General features: G+C 36.2%; 2 protein-coding genes across 2 annotated transcripts; one reads left to right on the forward strand and one right to left on the reverse strand.

Moving 5' to 3' along the window:
- Positions 1 to 336: 336 nt before the first annotated feature.
- On the reverse strand, positions 337 to 9,639 carry LOC113072951 (dihydropyrimidinase-like). Its single transcript, XM_026245831.1, has 9 exons — positions 9,137 to 9,639; positions 8,064 to 8,222; positions 7,671 to 7,850; positions 4,749 to 4,938; positions 3,533 to 3,689; positions 3,221 to 3,362; positions 2,799 to 2,941; positions 822 to 1,029; positions 337 to 712 (listed from the first exon to the last, which is right to left on the reverse strand). The coding sequence occupies exons 1-9, from the start codon at positions 9,386 to 9,388 to the stop codon at positions 638 to 640; spliced, it is 1,506 nt and encodes a 501-aa protein (XP_026101616.1). The 5' UTR covers positions 9,389 to 9,639; the 3' UTR covers positions 337 to 637.
- A 1,099-nt stretch (positions 9,640 to 10,738) lies between these two features.
- On the forward strand, positions 10,739 to 15,105 carry LOC113072948 (uncharacterized). Its single transcript, XM_026245825.1, has 7 exons — positions 10,739 to 11,230; positions 13,043 to 13,713; positions 13,815 to 13,860; positions 13,946 to 14,037; positions 14,270 to 14,380; positions 14,474 to 14,750; positions 14,827 to 15,105. Exons 1-7 carry the CDS (start codon positions 11,189 to 11,191, stop codon positions 15,103 to 15,105), a joined length of 1,518 nt encoding a protein of 505 aa, XP_026101610.1. The 5' UTR covers positions 10,739 to 11,188.
- Positions 15,106 to 22,980: the final 7,875 nt, after the last annotated feature.

Genomic DNA, 22,980 nt, shown 5'->3' on the forward strand with positions numbered 1-22,980 from the left:
ATATTATAATATATTTAATGTAATTTATTCCTTTGAAAGCAAACCTGAATTTTCAAGGAACATTTATTATATATATATTGTATATGGCATTCATTTGAAATATAAATCTTTTGTAATATTATAAATATCTTTAGTGTCACTTTTGTTCAATTTATTGCATCCTAACTGAATAAAAGTAGCTTTTCTAAAAAAAAAAAAATCATCTCTTCTCAGAGTCTGATCATGATAGAATATAAAAATTAATTTAAACATTTTGTAGCTTAAAAAAACTAAAAAATGTATTTGACAATACTGTATGGCATTTTTAGGGGAGGACTTAAAACTATTTCAGAACTGATCATTGTTCACCATTAATGCCCGAGTGGTTTGAAGCAGCACCTTTTTCCACCTCTAGAGGGCTTTTGAGTTCTTGAGTATATACAGTAGTTTATTGGGGGAAAATACGGTTTTATGTGTTCTTCAGAGCAGTGTGTTGGTTTCTGGGTTCTTTGCAGAACCAAAAAGTTATTTGTGAAGCTTTCCTCTGTGGCATTAGGCTGAAACAATTTTTTCTGGTTGTAGCGAGAGGATTAATTTTTAATAGTATATTGCAAATTCATCTTATAAAACACTCCTATAAAACATTTTCTTCCATTATTCAAGATCTATTTGGGGCTACAGATATGATTTCTCCAGTGTACGGTTCTCTGCACACAGCACTGGGCATTCCAACCTAAAAAAAAAACGAAGACAGAATCATTAACAGTAGTTCATATTGCACACAATGACCACACTTAAAAATTTGCTGGCCATTATTAAAGCAGAGCCCAAACTTATTTAACCTTTTCCCGCTGATTAATCCTCTTATACACAAATTCAGCGAAGGGTGTCCGTGGGATGTATCGTCCCGCGCCTGGCTTTGTGAACAGTTGCCCATTTTCATAAACCACCTTCCCCCTGGAGATTGTGACCACTGGAAGCCCATGACACAGCATTCCCTCAAAAATGTTATAGTCCACAGCCTGGTGGTGAGTCTTAGCGGAAATCGCCCTAAAAACAACATTAGATTACATTAATAAAACAAAAGTTGACTTACTGACTTACATTTAAATATAATGTAAACCAGTGTGTAAATATATAATTATGTATGTACTGTAGGCTATTGCCCAGTGCATCCTAATGTATTAAAACAAATACTTTAATAAATCAGCAGAAGAACCTTTGAGCCAATTTAAAGTGTGTAAAATGGCAAACTACAGTTTTTCAGCCCAAATCTGTTGTTTGCCATATTCAGCTTATTTTTTAGCCATTCTTTTGCTGTATCAGCACAGTTGAAGGAATGAGCTCTGCATGGCCATCTGTCTCCAGAACTGAGACAAACCAGCAGAAATAAGAGTTTTCCAATTAAGATGACAGCTATTATCTTAAAAAGCTAATTTAGAAAAATTCCATCAACTGATACAACGCAAAGGATATTAATTTTCACACTGGATTCGGCCTGACTTAACTTATCTGCACAATGTTTTCATTAACTGATTTATTATGTATAAAAATTGCATACCTTGTGAACCACCATTTACTGTTGAATCTATTATAATGCTTTGAAAGACAATACAAATTACAGCATTTCAAAATGATGAATGCTACAGTCCCAAGTTTGAGGTTAAAGGTTGTACTGCTTGAAATATATTGCCTCAAATATTGCAAACTCATTCTTATCTTCTGACAGCTTCTCTTTTACAGTTTCTTTATTTTAAGTTTTGTTTTGTTTTGTTTTTGCTTGCAGAAGAACTTAGTTCAACATTTACACTTGGTAACAACTTATTGAATATGAATCACTTGGTGCCTATGATTAACCCTTACAAGTGGTAAAATCATAATGCTTTATCTTAATAATTATGGGTGGATATTTATGCAATTTCATAACTGAATTACCTGTCAGTCCAATCAAATGTGATGTACACTTATGTTTTGATCTAAACATAAAGTGTATGTTAATGCAAATATCTTGGACAACGGTCTTGCTTTCCATTATTTTCCTCTTAAGAACATACAGTACATTGAGTTGACCCTAATTGTCTTATATGAACCCAGAAACATCACCGGTCTCTTACACGAGCACTCAGCTCTGATTAATGCAGCGCTGCTGTGCGCTCAATTTCAGCACATTGCTCCTCGCTGCTTAACTCACATGGTTATTTGGTTATTTGCCTAGGAGGAGAAGGATTCAGCCCAGATTCATGGGGGAAAAGGAGCAACAACGTGGCCCAATTACATAAGACCCACGACGCTCTGCTGTTTCAGTCCTCTCCTCTCATGCGTGTGCTTTATAAACGACGCGTTTGAGCAGGAAGAACGCTTCAGTTTCTCCATTTATGGTCATCTCTTCTCAGCCAATCGGCTGTGTTAATGCTTCGTCATGGCAACATCTGCACTTATAGAACCTGTATGACCCCATTCAGGCAAAAACATGCTTAACCATCAGCCCAGGTATTTGAACCTACAGACGTTTATTGCCCATTGGAATATCATTAAAATAATTCCTGCCTACAGAAATTCAAACGGTTGGTGGGGTGCCAAACGTCCAAGTTTAAAACAGACCATATTTGAAATGGTGATTTAGTCTTCTGAATTTTGACGTCACATTTGCAGTTATTCAGTTATTCTTCTCTATTCAAATTTATTTAAAAGAGTCTTTGTCTTTTTTCTCATATCAAATGTCTGGCTGTTAGGAATGTCTGCGCAATAAAGCACGGCTCATTATTCATTAGGGCATGTAAATGAGGTCACATGTAGCTTTCTAGGCTGCGGTGAGTTACCTGGTGGCCTTTGGGTCCCATATGACCAGGTCTGCATCAGAGCCTTTAGCAATTCTTCCTTTTCGAGGATAAAGGTTGAAGATTTTTGCTGCGTTAGTACTGGTGACAGCTACAAACCGGTTTTCGTCCATTTTTCCGCTGTGCTGGGGAAAATAAAGCCACAAATTGTGAGTTATTTTTGTGATCGCTGCACCCCACATCCAAGAATGAGAAAGTTAAAGGTCAGCACTACACTGACATAGACAGACAGACAGACAGAGAGATAGATAGACAGACAGACAGACAGACAGACAGACAGACAGATAGATAGACAGATAGATAGATAGATAGATAGATAGATAGATAGATAGATAGATAGATAGATAGATAGATAGATAGATGGATAGATGGATAGATGGATAGATAGATGGATAGATACTGACCACTCCCTTCTCCCATATTACAGACATCCTATCTTCAACACCATTGACTCCGTTTGGGATTTTGGTGAAGTCGTCTTTCCCTAGGGCTTTCTGACACACTGAGAATGTGCAGTTATCGGTTCCTGTTACGCTTAGATCATCACTGTAAGATAATGCACATTATCACCTCATCATTCATGATGCTTTAAAATATTACTTATTTTTTCATCTTGGAACATGCTTGAACTTTTGTATTCTATGGAAGAAAAGAAAGTCATGCGAGTTTGTATGGAAATGTTAGTAAATGTTGAAACTGTGAAAGTTCCCACAGACTTGGCCAGCAGGTCCATGAGATATCCAGGGGTACTGGGGTCTGGTCTCAAGGGTGGGCCCATGACAAAACTAGCAGCATGAGCCCAATCCTTATGCCAATAGTGAGTGCCATCTGTGCCAAGTCCAGCCGCAATGGGCTCTCCAAACACCACTCGGCCTGACGAGAGACAATCAGTGTGATCAAGGATCAATACTGAGTGCATGAAAATCAGGTTTGGAAATCACATCACCTCAAAGGTGCCAAAACCAGCTCATCTTACTTACACTTAAAACATTAAATGGTGTTGTTGATGTTCCTCCCATTTTAAATCTATAATCTTACCCATTTCCAAATTAAACCATATTAATGTAAGATGCGACTGAATTGTTTTACCTATAGACTACTGCTCAAAGGTTTAAGACTTTTAGTACTTTTATTCAGCAATGCTGCATTAAGTTGAAAAAAAGTGACAGTTATGTTTGTAATGTTATAAAAGATTTGAATTTCAAATAAATGCTGTTCTTTTAAACATTCTATTAATCAAAGAATCCTGAAAAATAAGTTTATGCAAAAAATATTAAACAGCACAACTGTTGTCACCAATGATAATAATAAGATTTATTTTTTTCAAATCCAAAAATCAAACAACATAGAATGTTTTCTGAAGGATCACGTGACAAATAAAACTAGAGTAAGGATGCAGAATATTCAGCAATGTCATCACAGGAATAAATTACATTTTAAATTGTATTAAATAGAAAACAGTTCTTTTAAAAAGTTTAAATATTACTGTATTTTCATCAAGTAGCCTTGATTAGAATAAAAAATGACTTTCAAAAAAAAAAAAAAAAAAAAAACCTTTTTACTAATTGTTCAGGTAAGTTGTTTTCAAGTGGAAACAAGTCAGGATTTTTATTTGAAATAGCGTGCAATAAAAAGACCAGGAACATATGTGACCCTGAACCAAAAAAAACTGAGATACAACTATTTAAAAACTGGAATCTGAGGTTGCAAAAAAATTTAAAATATAATCTAAACATTGAGAAAATCACCTTTAAGTTGTCCAAATGAAGTTCTTAGCAATGCATATTACTAAACAAAAATTAGTTTTTGATATACTGTATTTATAATAGGAATTTTACAAAATGTCTTCATGGAACATGATCTTTACTTAATATTTTGAAACTTTCGTCCTATCAATAATCATGTTGTCTTGTCTTATTTGATTTTACCCACCATTTCTGCGTGCATTAGCCACCACCTTCGCTGCAGATTTGCTCATGACGTGCACTACGTAGAGCGGGCAGTTAACGGCATGGGCGATAGTGATGGCGCGCTGGGTGGCCTCAGCCTCCACTTCCTCCGGACGACACATCTCATGGCCCTCAGGCCCCGTGATGCCCAGAGAGAGCATACGCTTAGCCCCCTGTGTCAGAACACACACAAATCTATATTCACAGAAAATCTAATCTATGCATGCTCTGCGAGACAGCCATCAACTGTATCTCAGCATGCTTCATCAGCATAAAATTCTTCAGATTAAGCAACTACAATCTTTAGATTAGCATTTGTGAAGGAAATAGCAGTGCTTGCGAAGCAGAAAAAGAATAGTATATTTTTACATTTTCTGAAGAAGACAGGAGTGATGCTTGCCTTGCAAAACTCACTGCCACAAAGTCAGGGCATTTATATGTGGTTGCTTAGGTGTTCAGAGTGTTTTAACCCATTCTTTTGTCGTTATCTTGCTCTAGTGTCATAGGTGGTTGCTGAGGCATTGCTATGATTGCTCAGATGTTCTGAATGTCTTTAGTGCCACCTTACAGAGATGTTAAGGTGTTTTAGTGGTTACCAGGTGTTGGGAGTTATTTTTAGTGCATTAATATGTGGTAAGTAGGATGTTTTAAGTGGTTGCTATGGGGGGACGTTTACTTGACAACATTTCGGGCCTGAAAACGCAAACTTCTTTGAAAACAATACCGTTGTCGTCTCTCTGTAAACTAAAAACACTGAAATTTGAGAAAACAGCAGGCCTATTATTATAAATTGTATTTATTTATTTTTTTTATAATTATTACATGTTCGCATAGTGTTTCTTTACAAAGTGACATCGCCAACTACTGGCCTAATGTGCATAATACAGCACTTTAAGTCGTTTTCGCGATCTGTGAAACACCAAGGACATTTTTTTGTGTTTTTACCCTAAGTCAATATGATTTTGACTTTATATTTTAGGCTTCTCTCTCTCTCTCTCTCTCTCTCTCTCTCTATGTCAGCTTCTTCTGATGCTGTTTGGAATGTTAATACCAATTTAATAAGTTAATTAATAAGCATTTTTAGATAATTAGTGAAGGCAGGAGTTAAAGTTTACTAAGACTCTTTGAATAAAAATAACTTGAGTTTCTACAGAAGGGGAAAGAGGAAGGATAGACTCTGTGTCAAATAATGCTAAAAGTATGAGTGTGGCTACTGAGACACTATGGTTTGTGTCTTTAAGAATTTCATTTAAAGGTTTATTTTCATTTAAGAGAAAATGAAAAGTATTTCTTTGTACTTTTGGGTTTTGGATCTTTACGTTTCTTTTGAGAAACTATCAAGTCTGTCATATATAGTCATAACTATCATATATAGTCTTTGTCAAGTCTGGTCTTGACTCGTTCCATCTGACCTGAGGCTGACAGATTTGTTACACCTCCTCTCCCTGTACATGATTTTTACAATAGTCTTTCTGGAACTAGTGAAAAACAGCCAGCCTTAAATACAACTTCATTAACTCATGTATGCATGTGCTGCCCTCCAGTGGAATCATATTTCACATGTTTGGAATTATCATGTGATTTGTTCTTAGAATGCTAGGATTTCAAAATGTATTTCAGTTAATTTTAACATTCAATATAAATTGCCTAAATATGTAGATTTAGTGGCATATCATAAAATCTGACCACTCTTAGACTAACATGACACATCTGGTTCTTTCTACTGCTTTTTGAAACATATTGGGCAATAGAAAGTCTAAAAATAAATGTGGCCAGCATTTACGAGATAGAAAATGGCTGGTTATTGTTCGTTTTATAACACACTCACATTAAACATTACATTTATAACAGTTTTCTGCCCTTCAAATGTGTTCAGTTTAAAAGCACAGGCCAGTTCTTGTGTAACATGGCCTGTTTGTCAAGCTTTGCATTTAAAGAATGATTTACAAGAAACACCTGCACACTGGTTTACTCTTCTTAAATCATGGTGAAGTTTAACTCAGGGGTGAAAGAGCAGAGAGCTTTGGGGGGAAAATCTCTTGCCGATGCACAAAGAGGGTTTCTAAACAGATCCAACACTCGTAAAAAGAAAGCTTGGTAACACTTTATTTTGATAGTCCACTTTAGACATTCTACTAGCAGTAAATAACTTTGAAACTACATGTCAACTAGCAATTAGTAGAGTATTAGTAGACTGTCTGCTTAATATCGTCTAACACTTTCTTTGTCAACTTATTGTCAACTAATACTAAGCCAGCCTAAACCTACCCCTAAAACTAACCCTAAACCTACCCTAACAGTCTGCTTTGAGAGTTAGTTGACATGTAGTTGCAAATTTCTGAGATTTAGTTGATATGTAGTCGACATGTAGTTACAAAGTTACTTACAGTCAGTAGAATGTCTAAAGTGGACTATCAAAATAAAGTGTAACCGAAAGCTTTTTTTTTTTTTAACTGGTATCTGTAATTCAATGAAGAACCTTTAACATCCATGTAACCATTCCATTCCATAAACAAAATGCTTTATATTTTTAAAATGTTCTTCACACTAAGAAAAAAAAAGGTTATTTTAAGAACGTTTCACTGAAATCTTCTTTTGGGAAAACAGTGGTTCAATGGCCACACTATGAAAACAGCCTTTGAGAACCTTTATTTTTAAGAATGAACAGTAAAGATGATTCTGTAACTAAGGGCCACTCTTAAATATGCATAGGAATCTGCTTAGAAAAAAGAGCCTTCCTCTTTCCATGAACCATTCTCCACTCATATCTGGCATCATCTTTTAAGGTCATGTGTCTTTTAGAACATACAGTAGTTCCATGGTAGATTCTTGAATTTGAATGTTTGCAAACAGGAAGCAGAATTGTAATTTTAAGTCATAATTACAAACCCAGAAAACTTCTCACCTCTGCAATAAGGTCTCCATTCTCTGCATGGACTTGAGCTATTGCTCCGATCTCTTTACACTGGGCAAATGCGGCATAGAGCTCATGGTCACGCAGCATGAAGACATCTTTGTAAGCCATGAACATCTTAAAAGAGTTGACACCTTTTTCACGAACAAGACTCTCCATTTCCTTCTTGACCTAGAGAAAGTCCCAGATTTATATGTTAAAGTTAACGATATATCATCACATTTATAGTCAGATGGAAATCACGTGTAATCCCACCATGAGGGAGGACCGCACTTAAGTACAATGAAACAGTTTGTAAGTTCATAATTAAAAAATGACCTTTAGTACAACTTTCATTATTAAAATATACTGTTTTTATTTCTAAATATATGGTGGCCATCATACAGTGTCATCCCACCAGGTCACTGCCATATGAAGGGAGTAATCGCAGCAGACTTTGGGGTCAGCCGTTGCTCTCCACCGCTCATAGGCTTCTAAAAGTGAACACCCCTTCTGTGGGATGACAAAGTCCAGGATCATGGTCGTGCCTCCAGCCACTGCGGCCTGTGGACACAAGGTATTAGCAAAGTAAAGCAAAGGACCATCAACACTCACATTGTTACAAATTAACTCTCTAGTTCCATCTGAAGCAACTTAGGTTTACTTAATCATCCATAAATCATTTGTTTTATCAATCACCATTGTGTTGCATTGCATTAGATGGTTTGCCTCCCAAAATTAGTTTTATATAATAAAACTACAAAGTTTTAATTACATAACTAAGCATTAAACATCAGCTTACTAAGACATATTATCGGATATAGAGTGATATTTATATGCATACTGTTATAAAGATTCCACTGATTCTCATTACAAGCTATCAATATTTCATCTTACTTTTTGGCAATATATATATATATATATATATATATATATATATATATATATATATATATATATATATATATATATACAGTATAACAAAATGCTTTGTTTTTTGCTTAGTTCCATCCTCTGTATAATACTGATGTGCTTTTTTCCCTCATTTTCATTAAAATATTATATAGGCCATAAAAGCCTGATGTATAAAATATGATAGTTAAAAGATTTTTTTCTTTTAATTTCTAAAGGTTCTGGGTTCATAGTGCATGCATCAGATTGCATGAACTGTCTGTTCTATCCTGTAAGACATTTGAGTGACTACGTCAGTATGCAGTAGGTGAAATTAAATATTTAAGCCATAATGTTCTCTTACAAGCACACTGAGCTTATTTAAATAATTAACTGAGCTTATTTAATAATGGATTTCCCCAAATGAGCTACTAACAAACCTGTCATCAGTTAGAATCATGAGACTAATGCCATCAATAGGGGCATTATGCTTAATTTCAGTGTTTTTATTTCGTTAAAAAACAATTTAATGATTATTTAAGGAACAATGATAAATGCACAAAACGATTTCCATCAATTGTATTTACCTTGGTACCGGTTTGAAAGTCATCCACAGCGGTGGTGCCCATGAATGACAGCTCCATGTGTGAGTGAGTGTCTATTCCACCCGGCAGCACGAGTCTGTCTGTGGCATCGATGACCCGAGTGCCAGCTGCTACCTGCAGATCTGAGCCAACTGCTCTGATAACTCCATCTTCAATAAACACGTCTGCCATCTCCGAGAAATCCTCATTTACCACCTTCCCTCCTTTAATTAAAATCCGGCTTTGAGTTGTCATATTTTCTTTTTAGTAGCTGACTAATGCACAAATGCGAGGATTACAAAAGAGTCCAAATGATGTTCAATAGATGAATTGTTTTCTTGACTAAACATGCAACTCTAGAAGCATGAACATGGAACACTGTCTGTCAGTGTAGGGTTAGAAGTGTGATCTGCAAGACTGGAACTGCTTTTTCATTTCTTTTTTGAAACCTCTCACCCATTTCATTGCGAAACCTGCCCAACCGACCTATCCGTTTTAGCCTGTTTCTGACATGATGAGCATGATTTATCTGAACTGGGTTCAGTGAACCGGTTCAAATCAATTCATCACTCAAGAGTGATCCGAGACGCCTCCAGGTCCTAACTATCTACGAAGTTTTAGAACTTTTTTATAATCGTATTCTCTTTAGTACGGAAGTTCTAAGCGGCCATGCATTCTATTTTTTCCCTTTTTGTTTTCTCTTTATAACGACTTAATTTTCTCGTTATCTCGACATAAAGAAGTTCGTTTTCTCGTTATAACGACTTATTTTTCTAGTGATCTCAACATAACGAAGTTTGTTTTCTCGTTATAACGACTTATTTTTCTCGTTATCTCGACATAAGGAAAGTTTGTTTTCTCGTTATAATGACATGACAGTTTTACTGCTGCTATAATAACAAACTCAACTTTGACAGGCATCTGATGGACAACCATGCAGGCGCTCTTACTGTAACCTATATTTCAGCAAATTTAGCTTTGCCTAGGTAATAAAGTCTACAATTCTGTATATAAATAAAGGCTGATCAATCACTGTTGATTTTTCCAGAGACAGTACAACGAACGTTTTGTTTTTGTAATTAACATGTTTAAATGGCAACACCGCGAAATTAGCTGCTTGGATTAAACTCACTTTTCATTTTCCCTTTATTTGAATTAAAATTATATATAATTTGTAATTTGTAGTAGCCTACCCATTATATGATGTGGCAGATATCATGTGTGTTACAAGCTTCTGTTTGAAAAGAGCGTCCATGTGTAGGACTAGGTGTAGTGTGTGTGTGTGTGTGTAGAAAAAAACGATTACAACATTATAGAACAAAACTGAATTAAATTAGCCTATGGATTTTACATATACATCATATTTCTCATCAATATGGTTAACAATAAAGATTAGTAATAAGGAAAAGAAGCACATCAGCCTGCATCATTAAATCCCGTCCTACTGTAGATAAACAGAATACAGTGACGTCAACCTTGGTTTTGATAAGCAGTTATTTTATGACACAGAATGCGTTGGTGAAACTCATGCATCTAGCAGGAACTTAATACAAAAAATATTCCTATGATTCAAGCATATGGGATTAGAATCCCGCCAAATGTATTGCAGTCACAGATCGAAAAATAATAAGCATAAATTAAAAAAATAAAAACACGTGTAAAATAATAACGCACAAAACCGAAAAACAAATGAATTTTTTTTCAACGCGGTGATGGATCTAAAAATAATAAGTGTGAATCAAAAATGTAAACACATTTAAAATTATATTGCACAAAACTGAAACATGTGTTAAAAAAATTCCAAATCGCAAACAAAATCAGGTTTCCTGCTCACGTGTTATTTTTTTGTGTGCTTGTGGTCTTTCCCCCTTTGCTCTGGTTTCCACGTTCTGCGCTTGCGTTTCTAAAAGTTGCAGTTAGAGTTTCATTTAAATCAGGGCGGGCTTCAGTGTCACTATTGGCCAACAAGTTCTAGATTGACAGCTTCTCCTCTAGCCAATCAGTCCAAGGGGGAGTTGACGTCACTCCAATGCGACTCATGGCTGCTGTGAGAGGATGGATAACCAGCGTCAGCAGGCAAATGCCAGACAATCTCAGGTAATTAGCATAAATATTTTGTGTATATATATATATATATATATATATATATATATATATATATAGGTGCGTGATTTCACATAGAGCAGCGGTTACTACACAGAGCCATTGTTTACTGAGAAGATGCGCAAATAAACGCTGAAAATGAACGTGGATTTGCGTATCTTCTCAGTTAACAACGGCTCTGTGTAGTAACAGCTGCTCTATGTGAAATCACGCACCTGATGGAATTAACCGCTGATTAGAAAACCGGCTTTACTGACGAGATGCACATAACGATCGGCCAATTGTGATCGGAGCACCCCTAATATATATATATTAGGGATGGGCATTCGATTAAATTTTCTTAGTCGATCGTCGGGAGAATTAACGATCGACTATCGATTAATCATTAATATTTTTATAATATAATTAATTATTTAATTTTTATAATAAAAAAATGCAATGAATACAAAAATACAGCGTGTTTTTCCTCGGTGAGACCTTTATTACAAGATCAACTTGTGGCAGACAGTTAAACTACGTTCAGGCAAACCGAACATATATCCGCGTGCATATGCAGTGCTCTAAAGCAGCGGAACCTGCAGCTGCTAGCAGGCGTTCTTAACCCTTTCGAGTCGATTAACGCATATATGCGTTTTGAGTCTGAATAAAGTGCTTCATTCTTTTTTCTGAGGAAATCCATTTCTCAAATCATCAACCACATCACATCTTTTTGGGGTGAATTATGTCTTAGTCCTCTCATCGCGAAGCAAACAGTAAAATAAAATAAAAACTTGAAGAACAGTCTCGCTGCCTTTTCTTCTGTGTGGGCGTATTCAAGCCGCGCGCTTCAGTTTGAATCTGAATAGCGCGTTCAGCGCGGGGGCGTGGTCACATTAAATATAATGACGGAAGATATGAAAAACAGACACTGCGAGAATATTTGTTTTTCGGAAGCACTTGTTTAGTTTAAAAGTAGACATTCCAGGCTTTCTATAGATATCTCTCTCATGTCTCTTCGTTGAGTATTCACGGAGTTACGGTTCATTTTAATGAAATGTTTGTACATGACGATCAGCGGAGACAAAGACTGTAGACAGCGCACCTTGTTTGTTATCTTTATTTTATAAGTGCACAAAGGTTTTTTGTTATTATGTCTGTATCCAAAAAAAAAACTAGACCCTTTACAGATTCGATTGATGTATTGCTCTTATCTGTACGATTAAAACTGAGAGTGTAATTTATCAGGGGTTATCAGGAGAAAATGACTCAAAACGCATATATGCGTTAATCGACTCGAAAGGGTTAAAGCCTCATGAAAAATTTGCCGGGATGCATAGGTACATCATTTGAGTCGTGGCCGTGTTGTACTTAAACACGGCATCGCAATGTTTGCAGTTAACTAGTTCGCTTTTTAAATCAAAATGGTCCCACGCCACACTTCGCCGTGACATCTTCATGATTATTCTTTGAAATCAAAACGGAAGATCACAGATAACCGAGTAGGGTGTCAAATATTGCCCCATGGTGGTAAAATATTTAATTGCTGCCACACAGTGAAATTCATTTAATTGCTTGAAGACTCGCACTACGCAACGCAACCTGCATTAGATTAAAAAAATGCTTTAGATTAATCGATAACAAATTAACATGATCGAGGAAAATCTTAACGATCAATTATCGATCGTCGATTAATCATGCCCATCCCTAATATATATATATATATATAGTGTGTGAATTATGACAGTTTTGTGGATTTCGGTTTAGGTGCAACGAATGAATTGATTGCTTGAATTTATGTTGATAGTTTTATATTTCATTTATTCACAGGCAGTCTCAAGGTTGCTTTTAGAGAGACTCTTGTCACGACTACAGGAGGCTTTGCAGCGCTTGCCATTAGACCTGGATTATTTATATTTTATTTGCACAAATGGTTTGGTTTTGATCACTTCACATACAAGTCGTGAACATGTACCTCAAGAAGTAATGCAGTGTCTTTCAAACCTATGTTCTGTTCTTGTGAATCGCCTGGACACAAGACGTACCTCTTTAGTGATTTTGAATGAAATTGCTGGACTAATGGGACGTCCCAAAATCATTGTATCTGAGCAGCACATCAGACGATTGATTGAAATTGGTCTGACTGTACCTTGCATTTCAAAACTGCTTGGCGTGTCAACACGAACCATAGAACGCAGAATGCAAGAGTTTGGTATAACAGTGAGAGGAACATACAGTCAATTGACTGATGAAGAGTTAGACAATCTTGTGGTTGCAATCAAAACAACATCACCACATTCAGGCTACAGAATGATGAGAGGACACTTGAAAGCTCTTGGTCATCGAGTCCAGTGGAGCAGAGTCTTCAACTCTATGAATAGAGTTGATTCAGCTGGAGTCCTTGCTAGAATGTCACAACTTGGACATGTTGTGAGGAGATCATATTCAGTTCAGGCCCCTCTTTCCCTCATGCATTTGGACACCAACCACAAGCTGATCAGGTAGGTTAAATTATTTTTATACAAGTCACTTGTTGTACAGTAAGATATCTTATGTTATTAAAGGTCCCTGTGTGCATAAATGTTTTTCCTTTTGAATTCAGATATGGCTTTGTAATATTTGGGGGCATAGATGGCTACTCAAGAAAGGTTAGTGGTGTGACTCCTGTATGTGTGATACAATCATGGAATAATTGTGTAAAATGCCAATAACTTCCCTAAATTATTTTATGAGGTCATGTATCTGGGGGCTGCAACCAACAACAAAGCAGAGACTGCACTAGGTTTCTTCCTTGAGGCAGTAGAAAAGCATGGAGTTCCTTCACGGTATGTACATTTGAGTACATCCTACCTATCCATCCATGTTTCTATATATACAGAATGACTGACTGACTGAATGGTCTTAAAACCCTCACCAAGCATTTTAAATGGCTTCAAACTTAAAGATATAACAATTTACTTTCTGGCTAGGCTCAGGCTTTCTCAAGCCAACCCCATAAGATGTTTGTCCAACCTTACTATGTAGTGTTAATGTTAAATTTACTGTCTTAATGTGTAGGGTAAGAGCAGACCAAGGTGTAGAAAATGTGGACATTGCAAGGTGGATGTTCACTGTTCAGGGCTGTGGCAGGGGAAGTTTCATTTCGGGGAAGAGCGTTCATAATCAAAGGTAATTTCTTGTTACTTTAGTGTTGGTAATTTGTTTTTGAATTTTGAATCATAAATGATTAAGAAATAAGGTTGTTTTGTCTCTTACATTTAGGGTCGAACGGCTGTGGAAAGATGTGTGGATGTCGGTTTCAAACTTGTATTATGATGTTCTACATAATTTGGAAGAGAGTGGCACTCTTGACCCATCAAACACCATTCACCTCTTCTGTGCACATTATGTTTTTCTTCCACGCCTCCAAAGAGACCTAGATACATTCACTGAGGCATGGAATGACCATTCCATCCGTACAGAGCAAAATCTGTCCCCCAATCAGCTGTGGGAAATAGGACTCGCACAGAATACAGTCAATGTTTCCTGTAATGTGGAGGTATGATTGTAAAAAAAAAAAAAAGCACAATATGTTTTGTCTATACTGTATTATTGTTATTATTTTTTTTAAACAGGACCTCAACATTTTGGTGCAAGATGGAATTTACCCCCAGGAGGAGCAGAACACTGGAGTAGTGGTCCCTCAGGTGGAGTGTCTGCTCTCAGAGTATGAAATGGCTCGACTCAGGACAACCATTAGTCCAGTCTCACAGTCCAGAGACTTTGGCCAAGATATTTACTTATCAGTGTTACGTTTGTGCAGCTGCTTCTTGAATAACACTTTGGAGCTCAAAACATCAGACTGTAAGTTACGTAAAAGAAAATCCTGTAATGGTATCATTAAACTATTGTGAAACTAATCAGTGCTTCCCACACAGAGATTAAACAAAAAAAATGAAATCTATATAACTAATGTGGTAAATGTGACATAAACACTTTTGGCATAAAAATAAAAACAATTCCTTTTAAAAGTTTTTTTTATTATTATTGTAATCAACATTGTCAAATACCTACTGTAGTTGCAAACCTCTACACCAAGGCTCTCTTGGAAAACATGAACTTATAAATGAAATGCAACATCAGTACCTTAAATCAGACATAAAATCAGTTAAGGAAAGCTCTACAACAGAGCGGCTTGATTTGAACTGCAGATGCAAGTTATATATCTTAAATCAGATATAAACTACAGAAACCGCACTCATTTCAGAAAAGAAAGTGCAACTTAAGTATCTTAATGTAGGTCTAAAAGTACTGCAGACATCCAACAGTTTATGTAGGAAATATGTTAACCAACTGTAACACTTAAAGCTATGGTTTAAGAGATTAACTCAAATCCAGCACTATATTGTGGGTGATATTTAAACCCTGCTAAATGCTCCCCCTGATTTTATGGCTTGTACAATGATGAATTTAAAGTCTTCGTATGTTGTCATGTGTGCTACTGGAAAGGTAACCGTATTAGTGCAAGCACTCACTATTGGGAAGCATATGGTGTGCTGTGGCATTCTGACTTTACAGTCATGATCAAATTTGAAAACTATCTGAAAAGCCTTCTGTTCCGAAATCAGTAGTGGCTTATGTCCCTGGCCTGTAATCCATTGCATGACTCTAGGGACAGTGAGGTAGGATGGCTCAGTTTCCACTTCTGCTGCATCTTCAGCACTCTCTATAGTTTTGTGTAAAGAAAAACAAGAAAGTCATATCTTGGACAAACTGAGAGTGAGTAGTGTTATTGAATTTTAATTTTGGGTAAACAATCCCATTGATAATAAAGTACAATACAACGTAAAGCCCACCTCCACATTCAATTTCTTGAAGGAAGTCCTGAAAGTAGTTTATGATTTTACTCTCTACCGAAGCCCTTGAAGTTCCTCTCTCACTCATTTCAGGAGCAACATTGCTGAGAATATAGTCTGCATCTGGCTGGAAAATAACAAATTGTCAGTAGAACAGCAAATTGATGTTTCCTTAAAAAAAACAATGTTGTTACAAACATTTAACTTACTGTACAGTCCTGCCCAGGAACAAACAGACTCTTGCAAAGACTTGGATGCTCCTTGAGTATGTCCAGCAATCCATACAGCTGAAGGCCTTTGCGCAAGTCTCCAAGCATTGGTATAACTCGAATGTTGCATGGAGAACAATTGCTCTTGTGGAGAAAAACAAAAGTAACAAATTAGAAAAACTGTAGATCTAGTAATACAGCATAAGTTTGTTTCAAGATGTAAGTTAAACAGTTATGGTTAATAAGTAAAATTTAATTTGACTAAATGTAACATTACACAGTCTTCCAAATTCTATCCTTCATAACACAGTCTGCTTAAAAGGCAAAGTATTTTCCATATTTACCTAATTACGGCATCTTTTTGTTCTATGTTGAGTGCTCCTGTGTATCCACAGCTGATAATTTCATCTGTAAATTCAGTCAGATCAGTTGCCTCTTCAACCTTAAGAAAAACAGTCAGTGACAAACAGGATGACAAATTAACTCAATGTGATTACTTTGTGGTAATATGCAAACCAACAATGTAATATACTGCTGGCAGCTATTAGGCAGTATTCAGAGTGAAGTTACCTTTGTGATCAATAGGGAGTATTCAACATCATCTACATCATCCTTGCAAATTCTGCTGACATCAACTTCCCCAGTGGTGAGGTAAAAGTAGCACCACTCCCTCATAAAACATGGGGCTGGGCCACCTTGAGCTAGACTGACAGCAAAGATCTCGCCAGCAGTCCTATTATTTCAAAGTGAGGTTTTAAAAAGCACTCAGTAATTGCCTTTACACATGTAATAAAAAAAATTGAGCTTCAACAACACAAACCTGAAGAGACCATTGTCAAGGTCACTGTTGGAGTACTGTGGACTCTTTGCTCTCTGACCCAAGAAGAGGCGTTTTTCAATGCCACTGATCATTTCTTTGAATAACATTGAGAAAAAGCAGAGTGTGAATTACACAGATAAATTTTTATTTATTTTTGGTACAGCTTTTCCACTTTTATTATTCTTAACTTGCCTGTAAGAAACTCCTTTCTTAAAGCACCAGAGTCGACTCCAGCTTCCCCAATAAAGGTTATTTTTAGCTGGTTGGCTGGGTTTCCTTTTTTTTGTCTTTGCCACTGCTTGAGCCCCCTCTCTAGGAGATTGTCCCGTGAAACACAAATGCGGAATTGATTTTCTGCATTAACTCGGCCAGCAAGCAGCTCCAGAAGATCATCTAGACTGTAGCAGGAGATGATGAGATGGTGAACATTTACATTTACACTTTATTTAACTTTTTAGACTGTACTATATGAACATTTTACCATAATACTTGTGGAGAGCTTGAATTGCCTGTTGTATCATCAGCAATACCAGAATCATCATTGCGCATAAAAGAACTGTGATCTGGAGACTCCACTGTAATTGGAAAGAGAATACGGTTTCATTTTACAGTGGAACATGTGACATTAAAGCACTTGGGGTTGATTTATAACACATTTGTTTCCTAGAACTATGTTTCCTAAAGTTTGTGTTACTCACAAAGATTTTGTTCTCCACACAGGCTGGCATGTAGTTCAAGACTGTCCACAGGAAACTTCAGTTGACATATTGGGCATGGTAAAACAGACTACAAACAAGAACATGTTAAACGATATAATAGTAACGTGGATTAGAGAAAATTTTGATTAGGGCTGGAGAATTTTAATGCCACATTACCTCAGATAGAAAATTTTCTTGTGTTATCTCATCCAAATTGCTTTCTGAGACGAACTGAACTTCTGTCTGCTCCAAAAACAAATAAATAAAAACTGTATCATACAAAGTACTTCATCATAAGTATGTGATTAGCAATTTGTTGACATAAACTAAAATCATTTATCCTTTTGTAGGTCTGTATAATAAATCAATATGGAATGTTACATTATTCAAAATAAAAATAATCTTTTTGGGTACTAAACTAATTAGAAAGCATCAATCCATTACCTCTTCATTTGAGGATGCGGAATCACTTGACTTGCAAACCTGAATGTGGAGAGCCAACACTTGCAGGGGCATGCTTTTGTTGCACATTTGGCAAGTAGCCTTTGGCATTTTTTTGAATTCTCTGGCATCATTAGGGAGAGGATTAAGGTCCAGCTCCTCTTGTAGAGGAACTACATACAGCATTGTCTTTCCAGATGCGGAGGCAGATTTAATCTGGGATCCAGTGTAACCTTCCGAGTCTGGAGGAATAACATTCAGCCGTCTTGTACCACTCCCCCCTATAAACAAAGACAAAATTAACATGACAAATGTTTTTATAACCCAAAACATACTGACTCAAGTGGTAATAAAAATATAAAGTCACCAGTAGCCTTATAAAGCATCCATCCTCCACTCAGACCCTCCATTTTCGGGAATGCTTCATACAGTATGCTGGAAAGCTATTGTGAAATGCAAAGAAACTCACTAAATTAGAATTTTTTATTCTATTTCCTGTACTTATGACTCTACTATAAATGTACTTTTTCCAGTTGTACAAAAAGACAAATACACTAACATACCTCTGAATGTGTTATGTCCATTGTAATTGAGATTGTCCTTTTGCCAAACCCTGCTTGAACAAGCTTGAGCTCGTGTGCAGGTGAAGGGGTAGTCTCAGAATTTTTATCCAAAAGATATACATTTAAATCAAAAGGTTTAAATGCTTTTGCATTCTTGGTATGTGTTCTGGATGCTACATTTATTCTTTTTTTCCCGCAGATTGCATGTCTTCGGAACATGCTTGGAAAGGCCCTACAAGAAAAGAAAAATTTTATCATTTATATATTTTTTTTTTTTATAAAATGAATGTCTGTAGGTATACAGTAATAAAAAAACGAAGTTTGTTTAACTTAAAAAAATGTCAAATCTAATAGTGTAGGGGTTTAACTATGTAAATGACAGAGTGCCTGCAAATAAAACATTTTAACTATTAGATTGGTTATCCATGCACTGTTTGGCCAACAACATGCACCTGGCCATGTCCTGATCAATGGTGGTATTTGTCTGTCTTTCTGGTAAGACTGCCTGCTGCCCCTGACCCTGCACTTGAACTTGAGGACGTGGTGTTACAGGACTCTGATTAAGAGTCTGTGTTAGCACAGAGATGAGGCTCTGTGCTGCACTAAGCACATCCAGGTATTCGGTCTGCTAAACACAAAGTTTACATTAAGAGTTAATGCGAGCATAATGAGAAAACCTTTATATTATGCATTCAGAATATATTCAGAACGCTTCACTCTTGATAATGTTGTCATTGTTTGATTGGTATACAGCAGAGCGGACTATATATATATATATATATATATATATATTATACTGAAAGGTCTTTGTACTTATGTAAAGGTGGTATTATTTAGGGTTTTACATTTGCTAAAGATAAAAAAAACTATTATCAATTAATCACAGTAGGGTACTAATCATATATTGGTGAGGTTAAATATATGTGAACATTTTTAACTAAAGACTGTGACAAATGAGGGAAAAATGTTTCTGACCACTTTATGAATCCACTGTATATAGGCCTACATTTCTAGCATTTAGTTGGCATTCTTACTGATGTTCTGTCCTCTATTTCTAATATAAACGGTTAGCAGCCATACTTCTCAAAGCTATTGGAACTGCTTTATTGATGTGATGAAGATAGATAATTAGATACTGATTTCTTTGCACTATAGTGGAATAGTCCCTAAATAAGGTAACAATTTGCTATCCCAGTGAGTTAGGATCAATGCATAAAATCATAATAATCTTAATGGAATCTATGATCTCGAGGCTACACCGTTACAGATAGCAAAATCGTGCATTTTAAGATATTCAGTCATAGACTTAAATACTGCCTGCACGAAAAAAAAAAGCACGTGATATTTAATGCTCATCTGATCAGTAAAGCCAGGTTCTGTAATCAGCGGTAGATCTCCATCACCTGCACACTTTCACATGGAGCAGCATAACGGCTCTGTGTAGTAAATACTGCTCCATGTGAAAGCGTTCAGGTGATGGAGATCTACCGCTGATTACAGAACCGGCTTTACTGATCAGATGAGCATTAAATATCGTTATCGTGTAACGTTAGGCCTACTGCCTAAAATATAAAGTATTGCTTACTAAGCCAAACAAACAAGACACGTGTTAACAGGCTAGATATCGACCTACTCAGACTACATTGAATTTGGAGAGAATATGATAACACACAAAGGGAATGTTTCTGTCACCCACTAACAAAATATTTATGGCTAATTACCTGAGATTGTCTGGCATTTGCCTGCTGACGCTGGTTATCCATCCTCTCACAGCAGCCATGAGTCGCATTGGAGTGACGTCAACTCCCCCTTGGACTGATTGGCTAGAGGAGAAGCTGTCAATCTAGAACTTGTTGGCCAATAGTGACACTGAAGCCCGCCCTGATTTACATGAAACTCTAACTGCAACTTTTAGAAACGCAAGCGCAGAACGTGGAAACCAGAGCAAAGGGGGAAAGACCACAAGCACACAAAAAAATAACACGTGAGCAGGAAACCTGATTTTGTTTGCGATTTGGATTTTTTTTTAACACATGTTTCAGTTTTGTGCAATATAATTTTAAATGTGTTTACATTTTTGATTCACACTTATTATTTTTAGATCCATCACCGCGTTGAAAAAAAATTCATTTGTTTTTCGGTTTTGTGCGTTATTATTTTACACGTGTTTTTATTTTTTTAATTTATGCTTATTATTTTTCGATCTGTGACTGCAATACATTTGGCGGGATTCTAATCCCATACAAGCATTTAACATTTATGAATTCATTAAATGTCAGTAATGAAGACTTCACAAATTATAGCGATCATGAGGAAGGTCCGCATTCAGTAAAGTGGATAGTTTACAACGCCCCATCAGTTATATTCAGGTCTATAGTGCCACCTGCTGGAGCAGTTTTGTAACTTCTTAGAGAAAATGAAGTCGTTATAACGAGGAAACGAACTTCGTTATGTCGAGAAAACGAGAAAATGAAGTCGTTATAACGAGAAAATTAAGTCGTTATAACGAGAAAACAAGAAGAAAAAATATTATAATGCATGGCCGCTTAGAACTTCCATACTTTAGCATAATCTTTGTGTTGAATAAATGTGTCAGGATATCTTTAAACGTCATTCTGTGAAATCTGTGACCTGTTTTAAACCAGGTATGAGCAGAATGATGAACTTGACTAATCTGAGCCAATCGGCTCGTTCGGATGGTTAGTAAAAAATAAAAAAAATAATTAATTAATTAATTGGGGGGAAAAAATAAAGATTTTTGAATTTTGTTTTATTTTTATTTATTTTTAAATATTATTTTATTATAATAATCTCGTGTTTTAAAAACATCTGATATAATGGTCATAACAAAAAGACATGGTAGCCTTTCTAAATGCCATGTTTAATTTAGTAGTCAATTTAGCCTAGGCTACATTCAGCCTACATCAAGTGTTTGATCGAAATAAATTATTGATTTGAAATGAAATATTTTATTACCTCAATCCGTTAATAAACGTTAAATCCTCCGCTTAATCGACAGTTCCCAGCAAGACTTTTAACAAAGAAAAACGAACAATAAACGTCGTAATATTTTCTGTTTTCTTCATTGTTCATAAGTTCTCATTTGTTGTTGTTTTTCGTATTTAAATGTTCGCCCACAAGATGGCACCATTTACCCATTTTTGTTTTAGTTTGCGTGATAAAAAGGGATACAAGTTTGTTTTGTGATAAAAGCATATTAAAGTGAAAGTTGTGGATCTGAAATGTATGGCAGCTTGCGGGATTCAGAGACATTCGGTGTGAGGAACTTAAATCCCACATGAACCTTCTTCCCCGACAGTAGCAGCAGATATCTTGATATTTGCATTCTGTGATGAAGATATCATCTCACAGTAATTTTAAGAGTAAGGCTACATTATGCAAAATAAGGTTTATAATAATATAATAATGACCAGTGAAAAAGTTTATGGTACAGTGTCTTTGACATGATCTGCAATGTGCTATGCATCTAGGGACAATAAAGAACTCGATAAAACATCTGATTTCCAGCTGTTTTGAAAGGCAAATTTGCTTAATTAATCTTATCTTAATCATTATGCAACACCTTGACTTAAAGCTTTCAGACTGGGATATCAGTCAAAATCTGAATGTGCATAAAAGTTCAAAAGCAGCAATAAAACTAGAGACACTTTTCTAAAAGGTCTCTTTTTAAAGGGGGGGTGAAATGCTATTTCATGCATACTGAGTTTTTTACACTGTTAAAGAGTTGGATTCCCATGCTAAACATGGACAAAGTTTCAAAAATTAAGTTGTACGTTTGAAGGAGTATTTCTGTTCCAAAAATACTACTTCCGGTTTGTCACAAGTTTCGGAAAGTTTTTTTCGAGTATGGCTCTGTGTGACGTTAGATGGAGCGGAATTTCCTTATATGGGTCATGAGGGCACTTCTGCCGGAAGAGCACGCGCTCCCGTATAGCAGAGCACTGAGAGCACAACAGACTTCACTGATCAGAGCAGAGCAGAGCGAAATGTCACAAAAGGAGTGTGTTTTTGGTTGCCAGGGCAAGACAACCCTGCACAGATTACCAAAAGAGAAACAGCATTAAGGGACCAGTGGATGGAGTTTATTTTTACAGAGCATCAAGGGAGTTGTGCAAGTGTTTGTGTTTGTTTCCTGCATTTCGAAGATGCTTGTTTTACAAACAAGGCCCAGTTTGACGACG

The sequence above is a fragment of the Carassius auratus genome, unplaced genomic scaffold, assembly GCF_003368295.1.
Source record: "Carassius auratus strain Wakin unplaced genomic scaffold, ASM336829v1 scaf_tig00011088, whole genome shotgun sequence".
In the NCBI taxonomy this organism is placed as follows: domain Eukaryota; kingdom Metazoa; phylum Chordata; class Actinopteri; order Cypriniformes; family Cyprinidae; genus Carassius; species Carassius auratus.

Bases quoted from the DNA above. Each gene is read 5' to 3' on its own strand.
- LOC113072948 (XM_026245825.1), top strand. From the start codon at position 11,189: ATGGATAACCAGCGTCAGCAGGCAAATGCCAGACAATCTCAG. The intron at 14,038-14,269 runs GTATGTACATTT...CTTAATGTGTAG, and splicing joins AAGCATGGAGTTCCTTCACG to GGTAAGAGCAGACCAAGGTG. The intron at 14,381-14,473 runs GTAATTTCTTGT...TCTTACATTTAG, and splicing joins AAGAGCGTTCATAATCAAAG to GGTCGAACGGCTGTGGAAAG.
- LOC113072951 (XM_026245831.1), bottom strand. From the start codon at position 9,388: ATGACAACTCAAAGCCGGATTTTAATTAAAGGAGGGAAGGTGGTAAAT. The intron at 3,690-4,748 runs GTGGGTAAAATC...GTCTCTCGTCAG, and splicing joins GGCTAATGCACGCAGAAATG to GCCGAGTGGTGTTTGGAGAG. The intron at 1,030-2,798 runs GTAACTCACCGC...TGTTGTTTTTAG, and splicing joins TGGGACCCAAAGGCCACCAG to GGCGATTTCCGCTAAGACTC.